The 23,010-nt window shown below is 38.2% G+C and overlaps 1 protein-coding gene across 7 annotated transcripts in view; it reads right to left on the bottom strand.

The window, feature by feature from the left end:
• The window catches only part of ATE1 (arginyltransferase 1), a 201,465-nt gene that overhangs the window by 100,535 nt on the left and 77,920 nt on the right, over positions 1 to 23,010 (bottom strand). For all 7 annotated transcript variants that reach the window (XM_039870810.1, XM_039870815.1, XM_039870814.1 and 4 more), the window contains one exon: positions 1,092 to 1,212. In XM_039870810.1, the coding sequence (XP_039726744.1) occupies positions 1,092 to 1,212 (121 nt within the window). The remainder of the gene's footprint in view (positions 1 to 1,091; positions 1,213 to 23,010) is intronic.

The raw sequence follows: 23,010 nt of genomic DNA, 5'->3' as shown, positions 1-23,010 counted from the left end.
GAAGTGTGCGTCGGCATCTCCTGGTGAGGACTGAGAGGTCAGCGAGGCCCGCATCAGAGCACCCAGGGGAAGGCAGCTTAACGCAACCATCCCAAGAGCACGGGGAGCATCACAGCCCTCGCCTGACTGACAAAGCCGCAGTGGAGCAGTGAGGATGCCGAAGGCTATGTGTGCGGAGGAGGGCTTCTGTATACTGCCAGTGGTACCCAGGCCAAGGGAGGTGAACGGAGCTGCACATTTGTTTAGAGAGAGGGATGAGAGCAAATGAAGACGAATGCCAACGAAAGCCTGTGGCATACATGGGGAGGTAGCATCCTAATTTGTGTAACAATCACCAACACAATAATAGGGGGTTTAATCTCAGCATGTTCATCTTATTTCAATCCTCATTACGGCTCAATATGGTAGGTTCTATTATTATTTTAATCTTGAAAGCCAAGAATCTGAGGCCAAGGAGATTATTAAAATGCCCTTACCAGCTGATGATAGAGCCAGGATCAAAATGGAGGAAGTCTAATTCAGAGCTGTGCTTTAGTGTCTGTACAGACAGCTAGTGCACATTGTATCCAAAGGGAAATGACCAGAAAGTACTGTCACAAAACTCAACCCCTGAAATCACTTTACAACTAACTCAGTCCAACTGGTCAACATTTCTATCTTATTGGCTAAACAATCTAGTGAACAATTTTTATGTACTGCGACGGCTCTAAAAGTAATGGATAATAGTGTCAGCCCTCAAAGAATGATGTAAAAACTAGTCTAGTGAGAGAAGCTTGATCAGTAAGTAGCACAAACACAACCAATAAAGGATGGTACAAATTACGTAAAATCATTTAGTGAAAATTTGCAGAAATATCAAAGTTAGATAAAATTCAAAATGCAGAAATGAGGTTTCTGCATTTATTTGCAAAACTGTGTTATGTGCATGTGGTCCCTTTTCTCTCTCTCTCTCTCTTTCTCTCTCTCTCGCTCTCTCTCTCTCTCCATCCCCCAATACTTAAAAAGTTACCTGGACCATGTCGGGAGCCACAGCCACATGAATTCTAAAAACAAAGCCAACGACTTCCGGCCAAGCTCCGCTCCAAACGTACCTGCTTCCGGGTCCTGGTTGAAGCGGCAGTACTTGGAGTTCTCGAGAGAAGGCAGGCACTGCTCGATGGGCACCCAGACATACGTCTCAGGACACAGCAAATCGGAAGGCCTATAATGACCCTAAAGAGACGTGAAGAAAAAAGGCACAAGCATTACCTACATAGGACCTTCCTAGTTACAAGGCTCCAGAGCTCCAGGAAAGGTTTTAATCACAAATTTAAATGAAGTTAACCAGAAAACAGTTTTCCTATAAATACCAAATGACTCTATTAGCAACTACTTTCCCATCTCAAGAATGCACATTTGATTCAAAAGCTCTTCCAAAGTAACACATCACCATCTGGGATGCCTGTGTTGATCTGGAAGATGTGAGTTTCTACTCTCTTTTAGAAGAAATATTTAACATATGATTCTTGCTGAGTTGACTGCCCAGAATACCCAGATTCGAAATCAAGTTGTCTTTTAAATGCTAGTTAATAACAAAGGGGAATTTCTTTCCACATATGAGAGCATTAGAATATACATATATCAAGTGAACTGATTTTCCAAAATGAAACTTCACGACTCTTAGTCACAATTTTTTAAATTTGCAGACTCAGTAGATAATATTCATTCCATTCTAATATAAAAAGTACTATCTTGTCAACATACTTCCATGAGCAATCTATACTAATAAATGTAAATAAAGAGAAGTTTAAAAAATATTACAGAAATTTCAGAGACCCATCTGATAATAACTCTCTAAAGTTTCTTCGTTCTGTTTTAGGAAAAAAATGATTTATATATTTATAAGCCAATTATGTGCTCCAAATCTAAAACAAAGATTATACAATAAATGCTGAAGAAAAAAATCATTCACCTAAGGGTAATTCAGTAGACAACTAACAAAAGATGATACAAATTATGTGAAATCGTTTAGTGAAAATTTTCAGAAATATCCAAGTTAGATAAAATTCAAAATGACTTTTCTCTAAATTTTATAATTCAAAATTCATTATAGAGGTTAAAATCTAACATAGTCTTTCAATTTTTTTACTAAAACACAGTATATCATAACCTAGTAAACATACATGAAAACGTAAACCAGAAACAAATGTTTACTACCGAATGCTTACCCGTTATATAATCCTTTATTTTCTATTCTACTTTATTCCATTTTTTTTTAAATGATGCTCTTAAACCACCAAAACTGCTTTCACAAACGGCAAATGGACTTCAACCTTAAAGTCTGAAAACCACTATCTAGTGCAAAACCCACGACAAAGAATACTGCTGCTGAAGGGCTTCACGCTGTTCTAGAGCTTTCCATGAGAGAGCCACTCTATAACCAGCCTGCTCTGTGCCAGCAGCTACGTGAAGCATCACTCGGATATAAAAGGAGCACATGTCCTCCCAGTGTTCAAAGCGTTCAGAAGTCCGTAAGCAAATGAAGACACTAAGTAAAATGTGCTCAAATTAATTCTTGCTTGCGAGGCTGGCAGAGAGTTCAGGGAGGATGTGGAGTTTTATTGGGGAACTTTACAGACTGACTGGACCAAGTCTAGGGCAGGACGAAAAGAAATGAGAACAATCTAGATGAGGGTTACAGCATGAAAAAAAAGACAGGGCTGGGCCTAGCACAACTACGCGGAACAGGAAATAGCAGGGCACTGCGGAAATGGAAAGGCGAGTTGGAATCAGATTCTGTGGAGCCTCAAATATCAGGTTTTGGACTTTATTCTAGATGAAATGAGAAGGCCTGCGGCTGAGAGAGAAACTATGACAGGATGAAGACCAGAAGCCAGGCCTAGGACTCTGATTTTCTGGAGTATTTACGGAATTGCTGATGCCTGACTGCCCGAGAGCAATGAAGGTCACTGCCGGGGGCAGCTCCAGGTGGTCCACAGACTCATCTATCATTAAAATTCATAACACGAGATTATTTAAATTAACAATTTACACTGGAAGTATAATAAAGCCAGGTGTTCCACTGACATCATCTTATCAAAAGCAATGTCATTTTCTCCATTAATTCAGAAACTGCTGTAATGGGGGAGAGAGACAGAATTGTGTGAAGCTGTCCATATTATTAACAAATCTGAACAACTAACTACACAGCAGTCTAAATCGGTGGTTCTAAATCTTGCCCCTCTCCCTCTTTTCAGTTATAGATCATTCTGAAAATCTGATGGGGGTTAAAAAGTCTAAATATAAAAAGCTAAAGATACAAAACTTCTGGGGAAAAAAAAGGAGTAAATTTTCTTGGTGTATACAAAGATTTCTTAGTACACAAAAAGCATTAACCATAAAAAAAAAAAAAAAGATGAACTGGACTTCATCAAAATAACATAATGTCTTCAAAAAATGATTAGGAGAATAAGCCAAAGAAAGACTGGATGAAAATATTAACAAAACATATAAGAGAAAACAGATTTGTATCCAAAACATGTAAAGAATTTAACAACTCGATAATAATCAACAATCCAATTTTTAAAAAAGCCAAAAGACAAACACTTTGCCAAAGATACATGACTATCTAATAAGCACATGGAAAGATATCCAACATCAGTTACCAGAAATACAAATTAAAACCATAATAAGATACCACAGAATACCCACTAGAATGGCTGAATTCGTGAAAAAGACTGGAAAACAAATTTGGGCATAGATTTGGACTATCTAGAACTTGGAAATACTACAACCATGTGGGAAAAAACAAATATTCTCGTACATATATCATCTGTGATTCTGTCTAGGATAAATCCCTTGAACTGGTATTGTTGGGTACAAGCATTTTAAGTTTTATAGCACAAAACTATTTTCTAAAGAAGTCATGCTATTTTATTTTTCCATTAGCAATGTTATACATCAAGTGCTAATTTCCCTACATTCTTACCAACACAGTGCACTATCAAAACTTTTGATTTTTGCCAGCCTGAGACATGGCAGTTCATTGTGGTATTAATTTACATTATGATCTTTTCATATGTTTAAAAGAATTTGTATTTCCTTTTCCATAAAGTTGGCCCATTGTGTTGTTAGATTTCTGGTCTTTTCTTACTAATTAAAAAATTATATAATAAGGAAATTAACCCTTAGTTTGTAAAATATGTTGGATTTTCCTAGTTTATCTGTATTTTGACTCTGTATGCCATGTTCTTTTGCCAAGTGGAAATCTGGTAAGTGGTAAGATTTATCATTTTTTTTTAAATGGCCTCTGGGTTTTCCAATATAATTAAAAAGGCCACTATCACTCAAAGATTATAAAAACATTTTCATGTTTTTTTCTAGTACTTTTATGGTTTCATAATTTTACATTTACATTTATGCTCCATCTGGAATTTATTTTGGTGTAAGGTAGGATCCAACCTAATTTCTTTCAGATGTTTACCAAATGGTCTCGACATGATTTTTTGAATAACCGTCATTTCCCCCACTGATTTAAAATGTCTTTTTGATAATTTACTAAATGTCCACATATACTTATATCTCTTTCTAGACCTTCTATCTGTTGTTATACTGATCTGTCTACTCATGTACCAGTGCCACATAGTTTTAACTATTAAAGCTTTATATTATATTTTAGTACCTAGTGGGTCTAAACCCCCTCATTGCTCTTTATTTGTCAAATTTTCTGGCTCTTCTTGCTTAGTCTAGAATCCTGTATTTAGCATACAAAAATATTACCAATATGAACAAGGAAACAGTAATAAAATTAGAATGACGTATCTTCTCTATCGTAATGGCAGAACATAAAGAGAATCCCAAGAATATCTAGTAAAAAGAAAATATATGTATCATCTTAAGCTAAACAAAAAAACTCCCAAAACATACAAATGACACCATTTTCTAATTTAAGGTGAAACTGAGTTCTGACTGGCTAACATGCACAGATCAAATATTTAGGGGGCTGGGGGTGGGGAGCAATTAGGTATCCACTTTGATTCTTGAAGGTTGAAGCAGACCTATTTCATGCAGATATGCAGATCCATCAACAGCCACATGGACCCAGTATCTGGATTTAACAGTGACACTAATGAATCAAAAACTTTCAGTCAATGAGCATTAACTGAATCCTCACTACAGGACAGGTACTAGACGCTGGAAACAGACAGACAGAACAGTGAGTGCCTCTAGATAATTCCGTCTACTGGGAGTGTCAGACCTGGATGAAGTACACCTAAGAATACACTAATTGTGATCATGTACAACTGTCCAAAGTTCCTAAATTTTCACAATGTTCTTTTAAGGCAATACTTACTCCTAACAATGGGTCAGATATTCTATTTTTCACTCCTTAAATAGTTTATTCTCATGGAAAAGCCATAAATGTACACATTTTAACTCCTATTCATCGTCGAAATCAGATTTTTAGATTAGGTTAAAACATTATTTTTCTCCTAAGTATATGCTTATTTCAATGCTTCGAATATTCTGTCAAGCCATCAAAGAATGCAGAGTTTTATGTAATAAACCACTTTGAAATCTTATGCTTTCTAAGCGGAGCTGGTTGAGAGTTAAGTGACTAAAGTGCTTAAAGCTCAATTTAAAGTCGCCACCACACAAATGAAAAACACAGTGTGTAAGGCACCCTGCCTCTTCAGCCAGTGTAAGAAAATGAGAACTGCCTGTATTAAAAGTGTAATTACTTAAGGATTTGGACATACTTTCCCATGTTTGGAAACAAAAAATATTTAATCAACCTCTAAGTACATTCACTCATATTGGAGCAATGAGGTAAAAGCAGATTAGTTCCTAGGGTGCTTGACTTTTTGTAAATAAGAAGTCTAAGTTTCCACAGATTTCTTAATTACTCAAAACTATGAAAATATAAGCAGTCTCATTGGGCTTAACTTACAACTTTTTGGAGCATTCTTTCAATCTGATCTACAATTTTAGAAGATAAACTCTAGATTCCTACCATGCCATCTCCAAAAAACAACCCAACAAGGACAGCATCCCAGCGAACCCTTACCACGCAGGGCGCCGTCTGCAAGACTGGGTGACATGGTTCAAGGTAAGATGCCTAGGAAAGGTAAAAGTTATCTTCTAAAAAGCCTAAAAACAGAGAATGCATACTTTTCATTACTAATTTCTGGTGAGAGATAATCACGCCATTCAAAGTCCTCAAAGGGAACTAAGTTTAGCAAACTAGGATGCAGAACATCGCCAACCGTTCTAACTTCTGTGGCTGCTTACAAACTGTTTTAGAACCGGAGGGCAAAACAAGAACAAGCTGGGTGCCTCTGTATTTTGAATTGCCATAGAAGAGTGGATGTTTCGCTCAGTGTATGACTGTGGCGCTCAACGGTTTTGTTTTCTTTAAAGAAAACCACTTAGACTATCTGTAAAACCCAAATTATACGGCACCTCCCACTCTCCCAAGAACAGAGAAGAAACTAAAATATGGTTATAATATTTCAATCAACTTTACTAGGCTGTCACAGAATGAAATTCAAGGAAATGCCACAGTTAAATCTAAAACGCTGGGGGGGAAAAAAACCCAGCTAAATACATTTCCTGCTCTATTTCTATTAAAATTAACTGCTTCTTCTGGAAGAGATCATCCAGTTTTGGTTTTTGGTCACTGGAATGAACAGGCATTTTTTTCACTTGCATGCTTTAGACCATAATCTGAAGACCATTATCCATCCTATTGATCTAATTTTCTGCCCTATAAAAGAATCACAAAATAAATTATATGGAGAATATCCTGGTTTAGCAAAATATGATAGTCAAAACTCAGCCTAAAAATTACATCCATTTCGGTAGGCAGAGGTTAAAAACACGCTCTATCATTTCACAGGTGTCTAAAGTGCCTATAAAAGGGTGAGCATCTGCTAATGTTCGATTCCACAATCATTAACAATTTCAGTAAGGAGACTTTCAAATAAAATGACATCCTTTACTTCTAATGAAAATACAACTAACAACACTAAGCGACTCCCCTCAGTTAAAGTACAACTAGTTAGAAATCTGGATTTTCAAAGGCAAAAGTTAGTAGATGGAGGAGAGGCAAAAAACGGTTCAAGCAAACCTTGGCAATTAATTTTTTGGGTAATCTTTTTAGAGATGTGATTCACGTACCATAAAATTTACCCTCTTAAAGGGTACCATTCAGTTGTGTTCAGGGTATTCGCAGGTTGTGCGAGCGATACCACCACATAATTCCACACCGTTTTCATCATTCTAAAGAGCCGGCCTGCACCCACCCCGCGGCAGGCACCCCCACTCCCTCGCTCTCCCAGCCCCGGCAACCACTCTGGCAATCACGTCAATGAAACACTTGTTGACACTGCCAATTTCCTATCTGAGTGAGAGTAAAAGCCAGAGCGTGACACAGCCCATGAGGCCCTGAGTGACACGGCACCCGTCACCCTTCTGGCCTGTCTTCTAAGACACTTCCCCCTCGCCATCATCCACCCTGCCACACCGGCTTCCTTGCTGCTCCTGGAACACGCTGGGCTGTTCTCGCCTCAAGGTTTCTCACCGACTTGTTCTCTCTTCTGGTCTTACAGATACTTCCATGGCCAACTCTGTCATCCACTTTAAGTTTTTGCTCAAATGTCATCTTCTCAATGAAGCCTACCTACTACTTTTCTTCCACAGGACTTATCACCTTCCAACACTCTACTGACTTACTTAATCGTTGCACAGGAAACTCTTTGCTACGACGTAGAAATCGGGGTAGTTTTAGTCTGATTTGTTCTGACGTATCCCAAAGCCGGCTCAGTAAATAACTGCTAGATGAATGAACGGTGAGCCCAGTACACACCACCCATGAGCTTCCCACCTCCTTCTCTAAACACTGTGGGTGTTATTTTATTTCGCTCTCGTGGCGCACATGAACTAATCAGTATTTGCTGAACTCGTATTTATGATACAACTCCACCATATTTTTATTGTATAAGAATAGTTCCCAACCTTTAGGGATTCAGTAAATTATCATCAAATACTAAAAAAGTATAAAGACGTTATCATGACAGGATGTATAAGAGTTACTGAATTTTTTTTTTAAAGAAATGGAACAAAAAATCATCAGATTTATATGGAAGCACAAAAGACCCGAATTGCCAAAGCCATCTTGAGAAAAAAGAATGAGGCTGGAGGCATCACTCCGCCCCGACTTCAAATTATACTACAAAGCGACAGTAATCAAAACGGCATGGTATTGGCAGAAAAACAGACACACGGACCAGTGGAACAGAATCGAGAGTCCAGAAATAAACCCATATTTATATGGGCAAATAATTTTTGACAAAACCGACAAAAATATACACTGGAGAAAGGAAAGCCTCTTCAATAAGTGGTGCTGGGAAAACTGGAAAGCCGCCTGCAGAAGAATGAAACTAGACTGTTGTCTATCACCACACACCAAAATTAACTCAAAATGGATTAAGGATCTGAATATAAAATCTGAAACAATAAAATGCATAGAAGAAAACATAGGAACTGAACTCAAAGACCTTGGGCTTAAAGAGGATTTTATGAATTTGACCTCCAAGGTAAGGAAAGTAAAGCAAAAATAAATGAATGGGACTACATCAAACTAAAAAGCTTCTGCACAGCAAAAGAAACCGTCAACAAGGTAAAGAGACGACCATCCGAATGGGAAAATATATTTGCAAGCGACACCTCCGGTAAGGGTCTAATATCCAAAATATACAAAGAACTCATATGACTCAATAACAACAGAAAACCAAATGATTCAATCAAAAAATGGGCAGAGGACCTGAACAGACACTTCTCCCTAGAGGACATATAAATGGCCAACGCATATAAGAAAAGATGCTCAACATCACTAGCTAGTAGGGAAATGCAAATCAAAACCACAATGAGATCCCATCTCACACCTGTTACCATAACTATAATCAACAGGACAAGTAATAACAAATGTTGGAGAGGATGTGAAGAAATAGGAACCCTCATACACTGCTGGTAGGACTGCAAATTGGTGCAGCCACTATGGAAAACAGTATGGAGGTTCCTCAAAAAACTAAGAATTGATCTACCATGTGATCCAGCAATCCCTCTACTGGGTATCTACCCCAAAGACTTGAAAATCCATATCTAAAAAGATATTTGCACACCGATGTTCACAGCAGCATTATTCACAGTGGCCAGAACATGGAAGCAACCGAAGTGTCCTACGATAGATGATCGGCTAAAGAAGCTGTGGTGCATATATACAATGGAATATTACTCAGCCATAAGAAGAGATGAAATACTGCCATTTGCAACAACATGGATGGACCTTGAAATAATCATACTAAGTGAAATAAGCCAGACAGAAAAGGTTGAAAATCACATGATATCACATATGTGGGCTATAAACCTAAAAGCAACGAATGAACAGGACAAACAGAGACTGACTCATGGACATGGACAATGGACTAGTGGTTACCAGAAGGGATAGGGAAGGGGGGAGGGGAAAAAATTAAAAAATAAAATGTTAAAATTATGTATATATACTGTGAAAAAAATATATAATGGCATTTAAAAAAAAAGTTACTGAAATTTAAAAAGGGGGGTTCTCATACTAAAGAAGGGTAGAATATAACTGGTTCACGCAAATTTAGGTTTTTGTTCCTCAAAGCTGAAAATATTTCACTGGAATATACTTTCTTTTAAAGAAAAGCACAGCTTTTTTTACTATTTCATTTTTAAAGAGGGAGAAATGCGACTTGAGAAAAGGTCTCTTCCTCTGTTCAGAGTTTAGCAGCGTCGTTTTGGCGGTGACAATAACAATGAATTGGCCCTGCATTTGTTAAGAACATAGTCCCTATAACAATTCTGTGTATCATCTGCGTTAATGCTCTGAGCTTAAAAAAGTAATGAAAATAGACATGTCCATTGTACAGACAGAACAGTAAGATCATGTAATGGTACTGATAAACTCAGAACTAGACTCCTGATTCCTATTCTTTCTATATCTAAATTTTTAAATATTCACAGTTCTTTAAAGTATTTAAGTAACTTCCAAAAATCTTAAAAATCACACTCAGTTCAATTCGCACGAGGACTCTGCTTGGAACCAAGGATAAAAAGAAGAAATGAGCCTTGTGAGGCACTCGTTATCTACCGGGGGAGGGAGGAAGTTTTGCTCCAAGGACTCATAGACACTGGTAGACGCAGGGCGGTGGGCACAAGCGGCCAGGGAAGCACAAGGGAGCCGCGGCAGAAGACCAGTATGCCATGACGCCGAGAAGGGAGACAAGAACCATAGACAAGATGCTGGTGGAACATGAAGGTGAAACCACCAGCCTTCTCTGGAGAGTCCTCAGAAGAGTCCCTTCTGCAAAAAAATGAGTCTTCAAGTCGGAGCAGCACCATGTTTGGAAAAAAAAATTAGGCACTTACCAAAAGCAAATACAGCTCCAAGACCTACATAGCTGTCTCCCTCCTGGGCTCCCAAATACGTGTCCATAAAAACTTCACCAAATAGGAAATGAAATGAGAAACAACTGTTTCAACTCTACAGATCAGTATGTGGTCCTGTGTCTACAGTTTGTGGAAGTTTCAAAAATAAATGCATCCTTAGCTTTACATTCAAAACGTTAATGTCAGGTTAGTTATAAAGAGTAACTCCATCTTTTCTCTGAACGAATGCCAATTTCCATAAATTCCAATTTATTTCCAGTAGTATCTTTCTTCTTAATACAGAATGATATATGGGAAGCAACTTTCAAGTTCATGAATGGATCCTATTGTAACCTAGTATGAGCTAGAGAAATACTATGAAACTCATGGTTTTAAAATGATGTTCTGGTTTCTTTTATCTTATTATATCTTCCTAGATCCCCACAGAAGTAATTTTTATGCAACTGATTGTACAACTGATCAAAAATGAAAGAAAGGTTTATTATTTACATTATAATGGAAAATTTCCTAATAACAATTCTAAAGAAGGCACTGAAATTACGAACCACCCCTTTTCAAAGAAATTCAGTTTTAAAAGGTCCGCTCTTTGATTATAGTAAGTCCAGAAATACATGACTTTTAATTTTGAAAGAGATTTAACATCTTTTTTAAATCTTTTTATTTTTTGGCCTTTATAAAAAGACATGTGAACTCCTACATCCTCAGGACTACATATGTCTGCAAATCTGACATGTAAGAATTCTCTGTGAATGTTACATTTTTCTGTATAAGTGTAAATAATATGCAAATGAGAAGTTATTTAATTAAAGTTAAAGCATTTGAGACTGTTACTTTTCTCAGGAAAAAAAAAAAGAAAATCAGAGAAAAGTAAGGAAAGGCTCCCACATGATATTCACCCAAGCTTGCAGTCTTGGCTTTTTAACTGGAAACATCTGGGGATGGGCCTGGCCGGTCTCAATAAAGTCACCAATTCACACCCTGCCATTTTGAGGGTATTTTGTTTTTACAGTTTTCAAATTAAAACCAAACAGAGTTTCCTTTGAACTCCGGTCCTGAAGCAAAGATCTTTATGAGATTTCTCTCTCAAGAATACTTTATAAATATTTTGAGAAATACGAAGGATTTTGTGAACATTTGAGAAAAGGATAAAGCAGCAGTTTTTGTTTTGAAAGTTCTAGTTAAATTAAAATGTAAGGACACTAAAAAGACAGTATTATTTAAACACACGCACACGCACGCACACACACGCACGCACACACACACACCCCCCCACATGGTGAACACCAGTAGTACTGAACAAAAGGGAAAGATTAGCTAGACAGTTAAGTCTTTTATCAGGTAAAGTTGATATCAGTATCCCATTTTTCCACGATAAATCCACAGATTTTACCAAAGCCAAATGCTTAAAGAAAAGCTCTAATACTGCATAAACAAAAATAGTTCAAAACAATCCATTAGAGTGGGATGTGCCTCAGAGAAAGCAAGTAAGAATAAGGGCTTATTAAATCCAGTCTTTCCCCTGAAAGACAAAACCAGTGGAATCCCATCCGCGAAGTACAACGGCAGACCCTTTGCTCCCAGATTTCATTACATAAACAGAGAGCGACTTATCAGTCCCCAAGAGAGCGCTTGAGCAGTAACTCTAGCTGCTCTGTTTTCAGAAACTGTGTTTGGATTGTGCCATGCTCGGTTGGTGAGGTGAGCCGAGACCAGGGAGACAAAGGGCCTAAACATCTGAATCCATTTGTGCTCCCCAAATTCTGAGAGCCAACAGATGTACTCCATGTGCGGCTAGGCTAAACTTTAAAAACTTAAAAATACATATTTTTCCCACTGACTAACAAAAGTGATGGTATTCTGTGTTTCTTTAATTAAAATCCAAGGGTTCGCAAAGACTCTGGACTTACTCTAAAGCTTCCTTAAGACTAGGCTATTTATTTTACTATTAGCAAATAACAGAAAATAAAGATTCTAATTCAGTTTTAATCACAATCTTTGCTTTTATTTTGGAAACCCTGGGTTAATCTCTTTTCTTCTGGAAAATACAAAGAAAGCTTGTAAAGAAAAGATTCAGGGAGTCAACTTACAGTCCAAATTTAATTTCAAACTGAAGGGTCATAAGTTGAAAAGGATGAAGAGGAAAAAAAGAAATGAAAAAAGAAACAGAATGAAAGGTAAAGACAAAGAAAATAAAAGAGAAAATGAAAAGTGAAATCTAGAGCGTCTTTAATATCTGTCAAAGATTAAACATTTAAACGAATATTCGTGTACGTGTGCACATTAAATTTGGCCTTTGCCATTTCGGTAAGAAGAGTCAGTTGAGGGGTTTGCTTTTTTAGGCTATTACGTGGAAAACAGCACTTAGAAGAATCACCGGCCCTGTCACTACCGTAGATGAAACCACCCTTACCTGGGCAGTGGGGGGCTGGTTCTGAGTTCTCCCTTGTGAACCCATCTTCCTGCCGCCATCAGAGAGAACTCACTGTGTACATTCTCTGTTTAAACCCCTTTCTGGCTCCCCAATATCTAAAGTAGGATGACCCCTTTTTTAAGTAAAAAAAAAAATTATAAGACAGTGATGTAATTTTAGTTACAGCTGATGAAAAATTACACAAGAATAAAAAGCCACTACAAATTCGTTAATGCTTTTAAACTGAGTTTAGATTTTACTAATCACAATAAACCTATATATGTTTGTAAAATAACAATACTGTACTCACATGGTTTCTCAGTCTATATCCACAATGTGCACGTGGATTCACAGACCTCTTGCTCCTTGGTTAAAGATCTCACGTATCTTGCGTGTGTGACACAAGCTCTTCTTCCAGCCCACCTTGCTGCCTCCAGCACACTCCCCTAGGGCACCCCCGCTGAAGCCCAGGCTGTTCTCCTCGAGCTGACTACTCATTCGGTCTAAACTCCTACTGCACTTCTGAACCCAAACTAAATGCTCCCTGCTCTTTCTTTACCAAGACTTTCTTGGACCCTGCTTCACTTTCCACCAACTGTCCCCATGCCCCGGCAGAATCGCCCCCTGCGCTCTGTTCCTGCAAGCCAACAGGCAATTATTAAATACCAACCACCTGCGGGACTTGGTGCTAAGGTCACGGGCAGGCCATGATGAACGACGACGCTGCTCGTTTCTGTTCTCAGGGACCTCTAGCAGAAGGGGAGACGACTTTAAGGAAATAATCATATGGAAACATATCGTCTCAAAGTATGGCAAATGCTATGAAGAAAAGCACCTCAGACAGTACAAGAGGGAAAGCTATGTTCGCTGGATGGGTAAGGGTGGCGTCTCTGAGGGAGAGCTGGGTTTCCACGGAGATCTGTTCTAGACCTCAGGCCCGTCTGTGGGTCTGTGGGAGCTGTGTGTTCACGTGCCAGCTCCCCACCCCTCCTCCATAATCCCGGCGTGGGAGCCGCCCAGGAGCTGGCGCGTATCACACATCGTTCCTTTGCGTTCGCTGTGTTTACGTGGAACTCTTTGTGTGGATTAAGTTCTTGAGAAGTAATTACTGAATATTCATTGAATTTAACTAAATTATGTCAAACTATATTCCTTAAAAATCAAGAATCAGGAAATTTTAAAACTAGAAAGGCCTCAGACCTCCCTCAGTAGTACCCAATTTCATTTTAATCTTTAAAAAAGGGTTGGGGGAGACAGAAAAATTGAGATACTTAAGGCCAACTATGGGAAAAGCCAAGGTTAGAAGCTTAATCTCAAGATTTTTTTTTTCTGTTAAAATTCCCAAGCTAAAACCAGACATTAAGTATGAACACCTAAGGTGTACCAGCAACGTCCTGTATCATTATGAGCTCACAGGTTCCTGTTTATGAAGATTTGCCTCATTAGAATTATTCAGGATCTGGACCTTTAGAAACATACCACTGGCTTTATTTTGCAACATTCTTTTTTAAGTTGATACGCCTTGAGTCAAACAAATCCTCAAAACAGTTCATAATAAATACACAGCTTTAATAAAGTCATTAAGCTGTCTCTGATTGATCATGTCTCCAACTAAAGCTATTATATTTTTCCAGTAAACATTTTTCAATGCCTGAAAACCTTAATCGTAAAAGTCTGCTTCATTACACCCCTGAGAGAAATAAGAAGTTAGCTATAACCTCATATTTATCCCAGGGGTGTGATCTTTAGTAATCATTCCTTTTTTTCTGCCTGATGGAAAATTCATCACAAATGACTTAAATGCTTCAAGTTTAAAGACAACCTTTCCCCCTCAACTGTGCAGCAGCAGGAGTTCTGGTAGTATATACATCCTATGCCCTCGAAACCATCAGCATTGTGTGTGTTTCTGCAGCGAAGGACTCAGTGGAAGGTTAATGTAGCAGTTTTCAGGAGTATCTACACTTTGTGACCTCAAAACATACTTAATAGATTATTTCCTTCCTTTCTAAATGATCAGTTATATAATTACGAAGAACCATTTTTAACTTAAAGTCATTCATAGGGTGGGCAAATAAAGTCCATTCACAGAATTTTAGGTAAATTATCGTGAAGAATTTACTGTTATAGACACCGAATAATCTTGGATGACAATTTGAGAAACCTTACTTACTTATTTCATCTAACACATCCAGCCTAAAATATCACGTTGGTCCAAAATCATTAACCATATCTTAGAATAGAATCGAGAATTATAAAGACCCCCAGGATCATAGAAATCATTAATGTCTCTGTAAATGTTATAATTTTATCCGTTTTTTAGCTCATTACAAAACCACACATGCGCCAAACACAAAAAAATTTTATGATGTAAGCGTTTTTAATATTTTCATGTATGGTTTAAAAGGCCATAATTTTCCATTTGCATGAACATAAATGTAAAGTTATCAGTGGCTAAACCATTAAAATAAAGTCCTTCTACATGGTATCTATCTTTGACTTTACACACAAAAAAACATTATCCTAAAATTTTAAGCTAATCATCACCTTTCCATCCAATAACGGTTTGGAGAAATCAAAATAGCATAATTATCTTGTCAGTTTGTCATGTCAGAACTCTCTGGAAATAGTATAAATAAAATTGAAGCTGAAATCTATAACTTCCAGATGTGGGAAACTATAATCTTGACAAGTTTCTGTTATGCAGAGCCTGAAATTATGGCATTTGTATTGTATGGTTGTGAACGTAAAAATGTGAGTATTGAGTGTGTTTGGAAGCTATCGATACACAGGTCATCTATAAGCTTCTGATACAGCATCTAAACAATACAGTGTGGTACACAGCACAAACTCTAGGAACACTCTTCTTTATCATTATGAGCTCACAGGTTTCAACCCACTGCATTATCCTTCATGATGCTCAAACTGTTCATATTTTGGCCAGTGAGAGTCCATTTAAGTTGGCTCCTGAGACCATCTGACATAATTCTAGTATTAATGATAGCTTCCTTGCTTGCTAACTTCATTTTATCTTCACATAGCTATCAAAGGAGTTTTAACTGTTTGCAAACTTCACTGTGTTTCTGAGTAATGGAATTGAAACTCTATCACTAAATAAATTAAGTGTTCACCGGTCATCTAACTTCGGTCTTGGGGAACAGTGCAGTCTGAGCGTCGAGGCTCCGTCCTACACCAGCAGCATGAAGCACTTACGAGACGCAGTTAAATGTGCGCTTTCTGAAGCAATGTTAGCGAAATCCCTAGCCTTAACTGCAGGCATGTAAAAAGCATCCCAAAACAAGAATAAATCGAATGTACTGGGAGCAAAAAAGGGAAGTTAATTATTTTTTCAAATCAGACCTGAATAAAAGAAATAAATTGTTTAATTTTTTCTTTCATTAATTTGAAGCCACTAATTTTTAGTAAAGATTGTATCTACATAAAATTAAATATTTTAGTATTAGTAAAAATAATAACATTAAGCTAACATTTATTGAGTTGTTACTGTGAGCTGGGCACTACACTGCTTTACACGTGTTACCTCACTCACCTTCACGATCCTCCTGTAAGGAGCAGTCATTATTATCCTCATTTTACCAATAAAGACATTGAGGCTTAGAAAGTCCATGTACATTAAAAAAGCCATGAAACCAAGATTTGAACTCAATGCTTCTGTCTATGGAAGCACAATCTTAACTGATTTCTCCTGATGAAGGGGTAATTAATCTTGAAATTCTATAAGGAAATACATTTATAATCTAATGTTCAATAACATTTCATTAAGGGAGTGCATAAATATTTAAATTTTAAATGCTTGCAAACAATTGAAATTATGACACGTTTTTAAAATCCTCATGCATGTTCAAAAGAAATTTGTGAAAAAGAAAAAGATTCTACCCCTGGGTAAAAAGTCGGGGTCAGGATAGGTGCGTCTCAAAGTACGACCAGAGAGATCTCTAAGTACAAAGGGGAAAAAGCAGCTCGAATGGTGGAGAAATCTAGACCGAGTGAGCCGACTTGGCATCGCCTCGAATGAGACAAACTGGCATTAAGGGACTCCAGATACGATATCACTTGGGTATTATTCTGACCCGAAAGTTTTATCTGAATAAAATTGTGAAGAAATAATCAGACGAATTCAGACTGAGACACTGAACGCTTTGGAAATGGCAACGCTGTGAAATCAAACAGCAAAGTTAGGGTCTAGATGAAATATTTCGAAACGCGCCGACCTAAATGAACTACATAATCTCTGATAAGGTCCCAGACCGGAGACCAAATGAATTATTGGGACGACTGGAAAAGTTGAATTCTGACTGTATAGTTGAGTGTATTCGTGCAAGAATACTCCAGTCTTTAAGAGTGATGACGCTATCATAAAGTATGAGGGCACCCTCGTTTCTAGGAGATCCATGCTGCAGTACTTAGTGTGAAACGTCATGATCTCTGAAACTTATCTTCAAATGATGTAGCAGAAAAAAGCAAGCACACGCGCATACATAAAGCTGTCGAGGTGTACATACCAAGAGATAAAACAAATGTGGCAAGATGTTGGTAATTGGTGACTCCAGGTGAACGTATATCGGCGGTCACTGTACTATTCTTTTAACTTTTCTGTAGGTTTGAAATTTTCAAATTTGCGGGGGAGGGGATCAGATTCAATAAATACATATTTCTCTCTACCGTGCATGTGTGCTCCCACAGTATTCTGTTCTTTTTCTAGAAGTTACCACATTTGCTCTTACAAGAGTTTTGCGAATGTTGATCCTGTCCCAGAGCTCCCTGCAGACAGGGCCTATGACTGATTCGTCAGCACCAGTAGAGTGACTTAGTAACTGCGCATCCTCAAAGTACCTCACTCGGAGTAGGCCTAGTAAACACTAGATGAATTAAATATTTGCTTTTTCCAAGATACCATGTAGGTGACAATAAATGTTTTTTTTTAACAATACTATAAAACACAAGAGAGTTATTTCATGGCTGATAAACTATATGATATAATCCTTTAAACTTATAATAATTCTTAAACTGTTAAGTATCTGGAAAGTTAAATAAAAAAGGAAAAGTAAACAAAAGTAATCAAACAATCACCATTAAGTTTAGTCTGTAAACCACTATGGAATAACTCATGGTTCACTACCTCATATAGCGTAAGTTTAAATTTATGTAAGTAAGAATCCATTTTAAAGTCAGTATCCTAAGTTGGTAATATGTATTCTAGTGACAGCAGCACAATTTTACCACTGAACTTCACATAGCCAACTGTCCTGACATTTGGGCTTTGTGATTATGGAGAATGGCTACTATGTGCCAGATGAAGACGGTAATATCGTTAACTCAGACGTGTACAGGCCAGATGAGCAGGAGAGTAAAGCAGGTCGACGTCATACTGCACAGCAGGGTCCCCAAACGGCCAGGAGCACAGTTTGGACTGCTGCTCGTTTACGTATGGCCCATGACCTAAGATTGGTTTTTACATTTTTTAACGGCTGAAAATAAATCAAAAGAAGAAGAATCCTTTGTGACATGAAAAAACTATATGGCATTCAGATTTCAATGTCCACAAGTAAACATTTACTGGAATGCAGCCATGCCCATTTGTTGACATACATTTTCTATGGCCGCTTCTGCTACGATAGCAGACCATACGGCCTGGAAATCTAAAATATTTACTATCTGGCCCTTTACAGAAGGACTGTCAGGAAAAGAAATTTCAATTTCCAATGGACAATGAGGACCCGTGAGTATGTTTATCTTGTGACATTCATGAGGCTCTACCCTTCTGTACCCTTTTCTGTATTTATAGTACGCCTTAAGATTTTTTAAAAACCTTCCAATTATTGCAAATCCATGGATATATGATATGAAAGGGATAACAGTCCCATAATGTATCCCATTTTTTTTAAAGCCATTGTCAGACCAGGGTTTGATTTATGACAAGGAGTCCAGAATATGAATGGACAAACATGGAAACCACAGAGATCAACCTGAGCAAGTCATTTAGAGACGGTTCCAGAAAACCAAAATCAGCCCAGCAAGTGGCCAGTAACAGAGGGTCCAACTCAAGGAACCGACATGCCAGCACATGCTGGGTTCACGGCGAGAGGCCAGGACCCAGGAAGACTGGAAGAGCGGACAGGTTAATACAGCTCTGATTTAACCCTTAACCACGGGAGTGAGCGCAGGAGACAGAGACATGGTCAGCGGCTCTCCACCCCTACTAGCGTGCCAAGGCTGGAGGCTTGCGAGTCACGTGGCAGTCTTCACTTGCTCGAACTATTTAATTACAATTCGCTTGAGTATCTTCAACTGTAAATATTATACAACAATTGACAGCAAAAGCCACCTTGTCCAAAGTGAACAAGACTAGTGGCGAATTAACTGAAAAAGTTGATAACAGTGCATGTGTGGGAAAAATCACAAACATTTATACCTAAAACGCTTTAGATTAAAATGTATAACTGTCAATTAGCCTTCTTTGACTTAGTACCAAGGCTTTTCTTTGAGGCTACATCACTGTGACTTTCAGTTACTAGTTCTTAAACGTGAAGGGAAAACTTAGATACTGAGAAAAGTGTAGAATCTATCCAGATTTTTATGGATTTTATTTTTTTACCCCAAATTCTTGGATATCTCACTCAACTAATTTGGTAATTTTATGACTCACCTTTGAGTCTATCTAAAGCATTCAAATTAAGTTTAATGCAAATAACTACTTTTTAAAAATCATCAGTTCACTTGACATTTAAATTATATCATAACAAGTGAAATTCGCATAAAAAATGATGAAAACAGACACGCATGTACATTAAAGTGTAGTCTACCAGCCATAAGCATTCAGACTGTGGCAGGCATCACTAGGTAAGTTTTATAGAGGGCATGGCAGGCATTAACAGATAAACTGAACACAAAAAGAACAGATTCTAGTCCCTGGGGAGGGAGCAGCAAGCCAGAGCACCAGCGACTAAACCAGGTCACGACGCTGAGCTACTGCACCACACGCAGTTCCAGGGTTATGTGCCAGGGGCTGGGGCGACAGTGAAAAGGTTCATCCAGAGGAAGTCTAGGTGATGCTACTTAGAGATTGAAAGAAAAAAGTGGAATAAAGCCAGGACAAAGCCACTGCTGCACTGTAGATGGCCTAAGAAGAAATAAAGTTGAAGGAAAAAAGGAACAAAAATGGCAAAAGACAATTATGTTTTCATATTGTTTGAAGTGCTCATTTCTCCTGCCAAACTGTCCTCTTAAGAGAAATAAATTTAAATGGAGAGTTTTTATTTCCTTTATTACAAAAGGGCCCAATGTCGCTGAGTTATTCAATTTTCCTTATAACCCTCTTGAGAACTTGCAAACTAAAGCTGGGAAGTACTGGAAGAACAAAAGTAACCTTTTAGTACTTCGACTGAAGTTAAAACAGCCACGAGAGATCATCACTACAGAGTCCTAAAAGGCAGCATGAAATGTGTCAGTACGTAACTAAACCCAAAAAACTGTAGGAACAGGAGGATAAACTTACATTTTATCCGTTTATAAAAAGAACTAAAGGTAATCAAGTAAATTTTTAGTGTAAAATTTTAAGAGAAACAGAAAAATTAACATAGAAAATCAACTCATTGATTTTTCCGAAGAGGAAAGGAGCCTTCACTATAGTCTCCTGTGCATTTGTACCAGTCTAATTTTAAGTAGTTTCTTCTATATCATATTCCTCTACTGTCTTCGAAAGAAAATCTCCCAAGTGAATAGACACACAATAAAGATGGATTCCTTACATTTAGTGTGGCTGTGCAAAAGAACTAACAATGTGATACCTCAAAAAGAAACATACAAAAAAAGTTTGCCATGCGCTATTTCTAACAAAAAGTGGAAAGAACTTAAATGTACAGTAACAGCTTGATAAATTAGGGTACATTATTAAATTACAACATTTACAGTCGCTTAAAATCAGGGGCACACCAAAGATTTAAGAAAAACAGGAAAACACTCATGAAACAAGTGGAAAAAGGTAGAAAAGAAAATCGCATCTATCATCTGATGACAAATGCGAGGAAAAGAGACGCATGTGTTATTTACAGAAGCCTAAAGAAATACAGTAAATACTAACAGTGATCAGCCCTCAGCAAGAGAACTGTACAGTTTCTTAATACTTTTATTTATTCACTTTCTACAAGAGGCATTATTTTTAAAATTAAAAAAAATAACAAACGAAAAAGGAGTGGAGGGAGGGCGAAAGGAAGGAGGAAACAATCCTTCCAAGGAAGGCGGGGCTATGCCTGCGCCTGCCAGTCAACCGGCTGGACCGGTTCTCACAACCCCGGAAGTAACACAAATTCAGACAGTGAAGGAGATGCTAGATGTCTTGTCAGAAATGTTTACTTTACTTGTGAAAATTCGGCATGTCTGGTCTTCAAGCAAGTCCACAACATTAAATAAAATGCAGCAGCCCCTTCGCCCCTTGGCACTCGTAATCCAGAATATCATTTTCCCTTTCAAGTGAGAAATGAAACACTCACATGCACGCGCGTGCGCGTGCGCGTACACGTACACACACAGACACACACACACACACACACACACAGTGGCCACCACTGGTACAGCATCAAAAGGCTTCAGTTGCTAAAGCATGCCACCAAAAATAGCAACCGACTCTGCACACAAATATGTAACAACTTCATCAGCATCCAATGTAAGATACATGTTCGGGGCTTTAAACGGGAAAACAAGAAGATGCATGTCTTAGGAGAGATGAGGTATGGACTCTCAAGACCTGGGAGAGCTCAGGGTGCCTGTGGACCCATAGGAAGGCCCCTGGAGTGGAAGTCTCCCCCCGCAAGCAGCCAGAGCTGCAGGCCAAGGGCTTCAGTCCACTGGACACGAACCCTCCAGCATTAACCCTTCTGTGTTCCAGGCCTGCATCTATAAAGTGGTGAAAATAAAACCGACGTCTAGCATTGTAATGAGAATCACCGAGCTAACAATTATCAAACACTTACATACAAACCACACCTGGCACATGGTAAGCAAAGTATTTCAGAGGAAAGAATCACACAATAAACTTACTTTCAAATGATTTAAAAAAAATAATATGCCTGTATGTGTCTGTGTATAAACACACACATTCACATAATCTGTGTATATGGCTGGGGTTGGGGCGGGGTGGGGGGGTGGAGGACGAACAAGAGACAGCAGATGGGGTAAAACTTTCCCAGCAGGTGAATCTGAGTGAAGGGCATGCTGTAACAGTATTCTTTGTATCATTTTTATTCCTGAAACTTTTCTGAAAGCTTGGAAATACTTCCAAATAAACGGTTAAGTAAAACAGTGTACAATTTGACTGTGAATTATAATACAGCAATATGGAACTGAGCCCTCTGATTTGGGTGTCTCACTCAGCATTCTAACGAGGGCCGAGTGTGGGAATGGCAAGGGAGCCAAAGCAGAGCCGACTCTTTACTCCCCACTCAGAAAACGCGCTAAAGTGCCCGCCCGACTCTCATCGGAGACTCGCCCCGCCGACCAGCCGACGAAGAATTTAACGAAGTCGACGGGAATCAGTTTATGAGGTTTAATCTGAGTTAAAGCATTAAAACTACTTAGCATCTCTCTAGATTCTTCTTTCTAGGATTCTGTCTCGAAAAATATGAAAAACGTCTCATCCTTCTCATGATGTTTTCCCTGTGAGCCAGGAGCGGTGCAGCCACATGGGATTGTTCAAGAATATGGGGCCTGACTACAGAAAGGGCAGAAATCTCTCTTCTATGAGCGTTATTCCAAATTCTTAACTGAAATATGTCACTACGGGCTGTGTGACTCTGTGACATAGGAAGCATATAAGCACCCCTAGGGGGTCCTTTGTAATTTTACCTCAGTTCGCCCAAACTGACAGGAAGAAAATTAAAAAGTAAAAGAAAATCAATAAATAATAACAAAGGAAGAAAGAGATCTAAAAAACGAAGGCTTTATTTTCCTCAGTCTCCTCTATTTATGATTCCTGGTACAAGGAGCTGTCAGCAGTTTAAAACTTTTCCAACATTGAAATCAAAAGAAATCCAGCTAGTTAGTTTAAGTGAGTTACACATTTCTGACTTTCGTTGTTTCAACTTACTGTTCTGTCCTCTAAGAAAATTATTAATGAAAAGAATAAAAGCTTTATT

This window comes from Pteropus medius, unplaced genomic scaffold (assembly GCF_902729225.1).
Source record: "Pteropus medius unplaced genomic scaffold, Ma_sr-lr_union100, whole genome shotgun sequence".
Classification (NCBI taxonomy): domain Eukaryota; kingdom Metazoa; phylum Chordata; class Mammalia; order Chiroptera; family Pteropodidae; genus Pteropus; species Pteropus medius.
The sequence above is the reverse complement of the archived record's forward strand: the minus strand, read 5'-3'. Positions and strand labels throughout refer to the sequence as shown.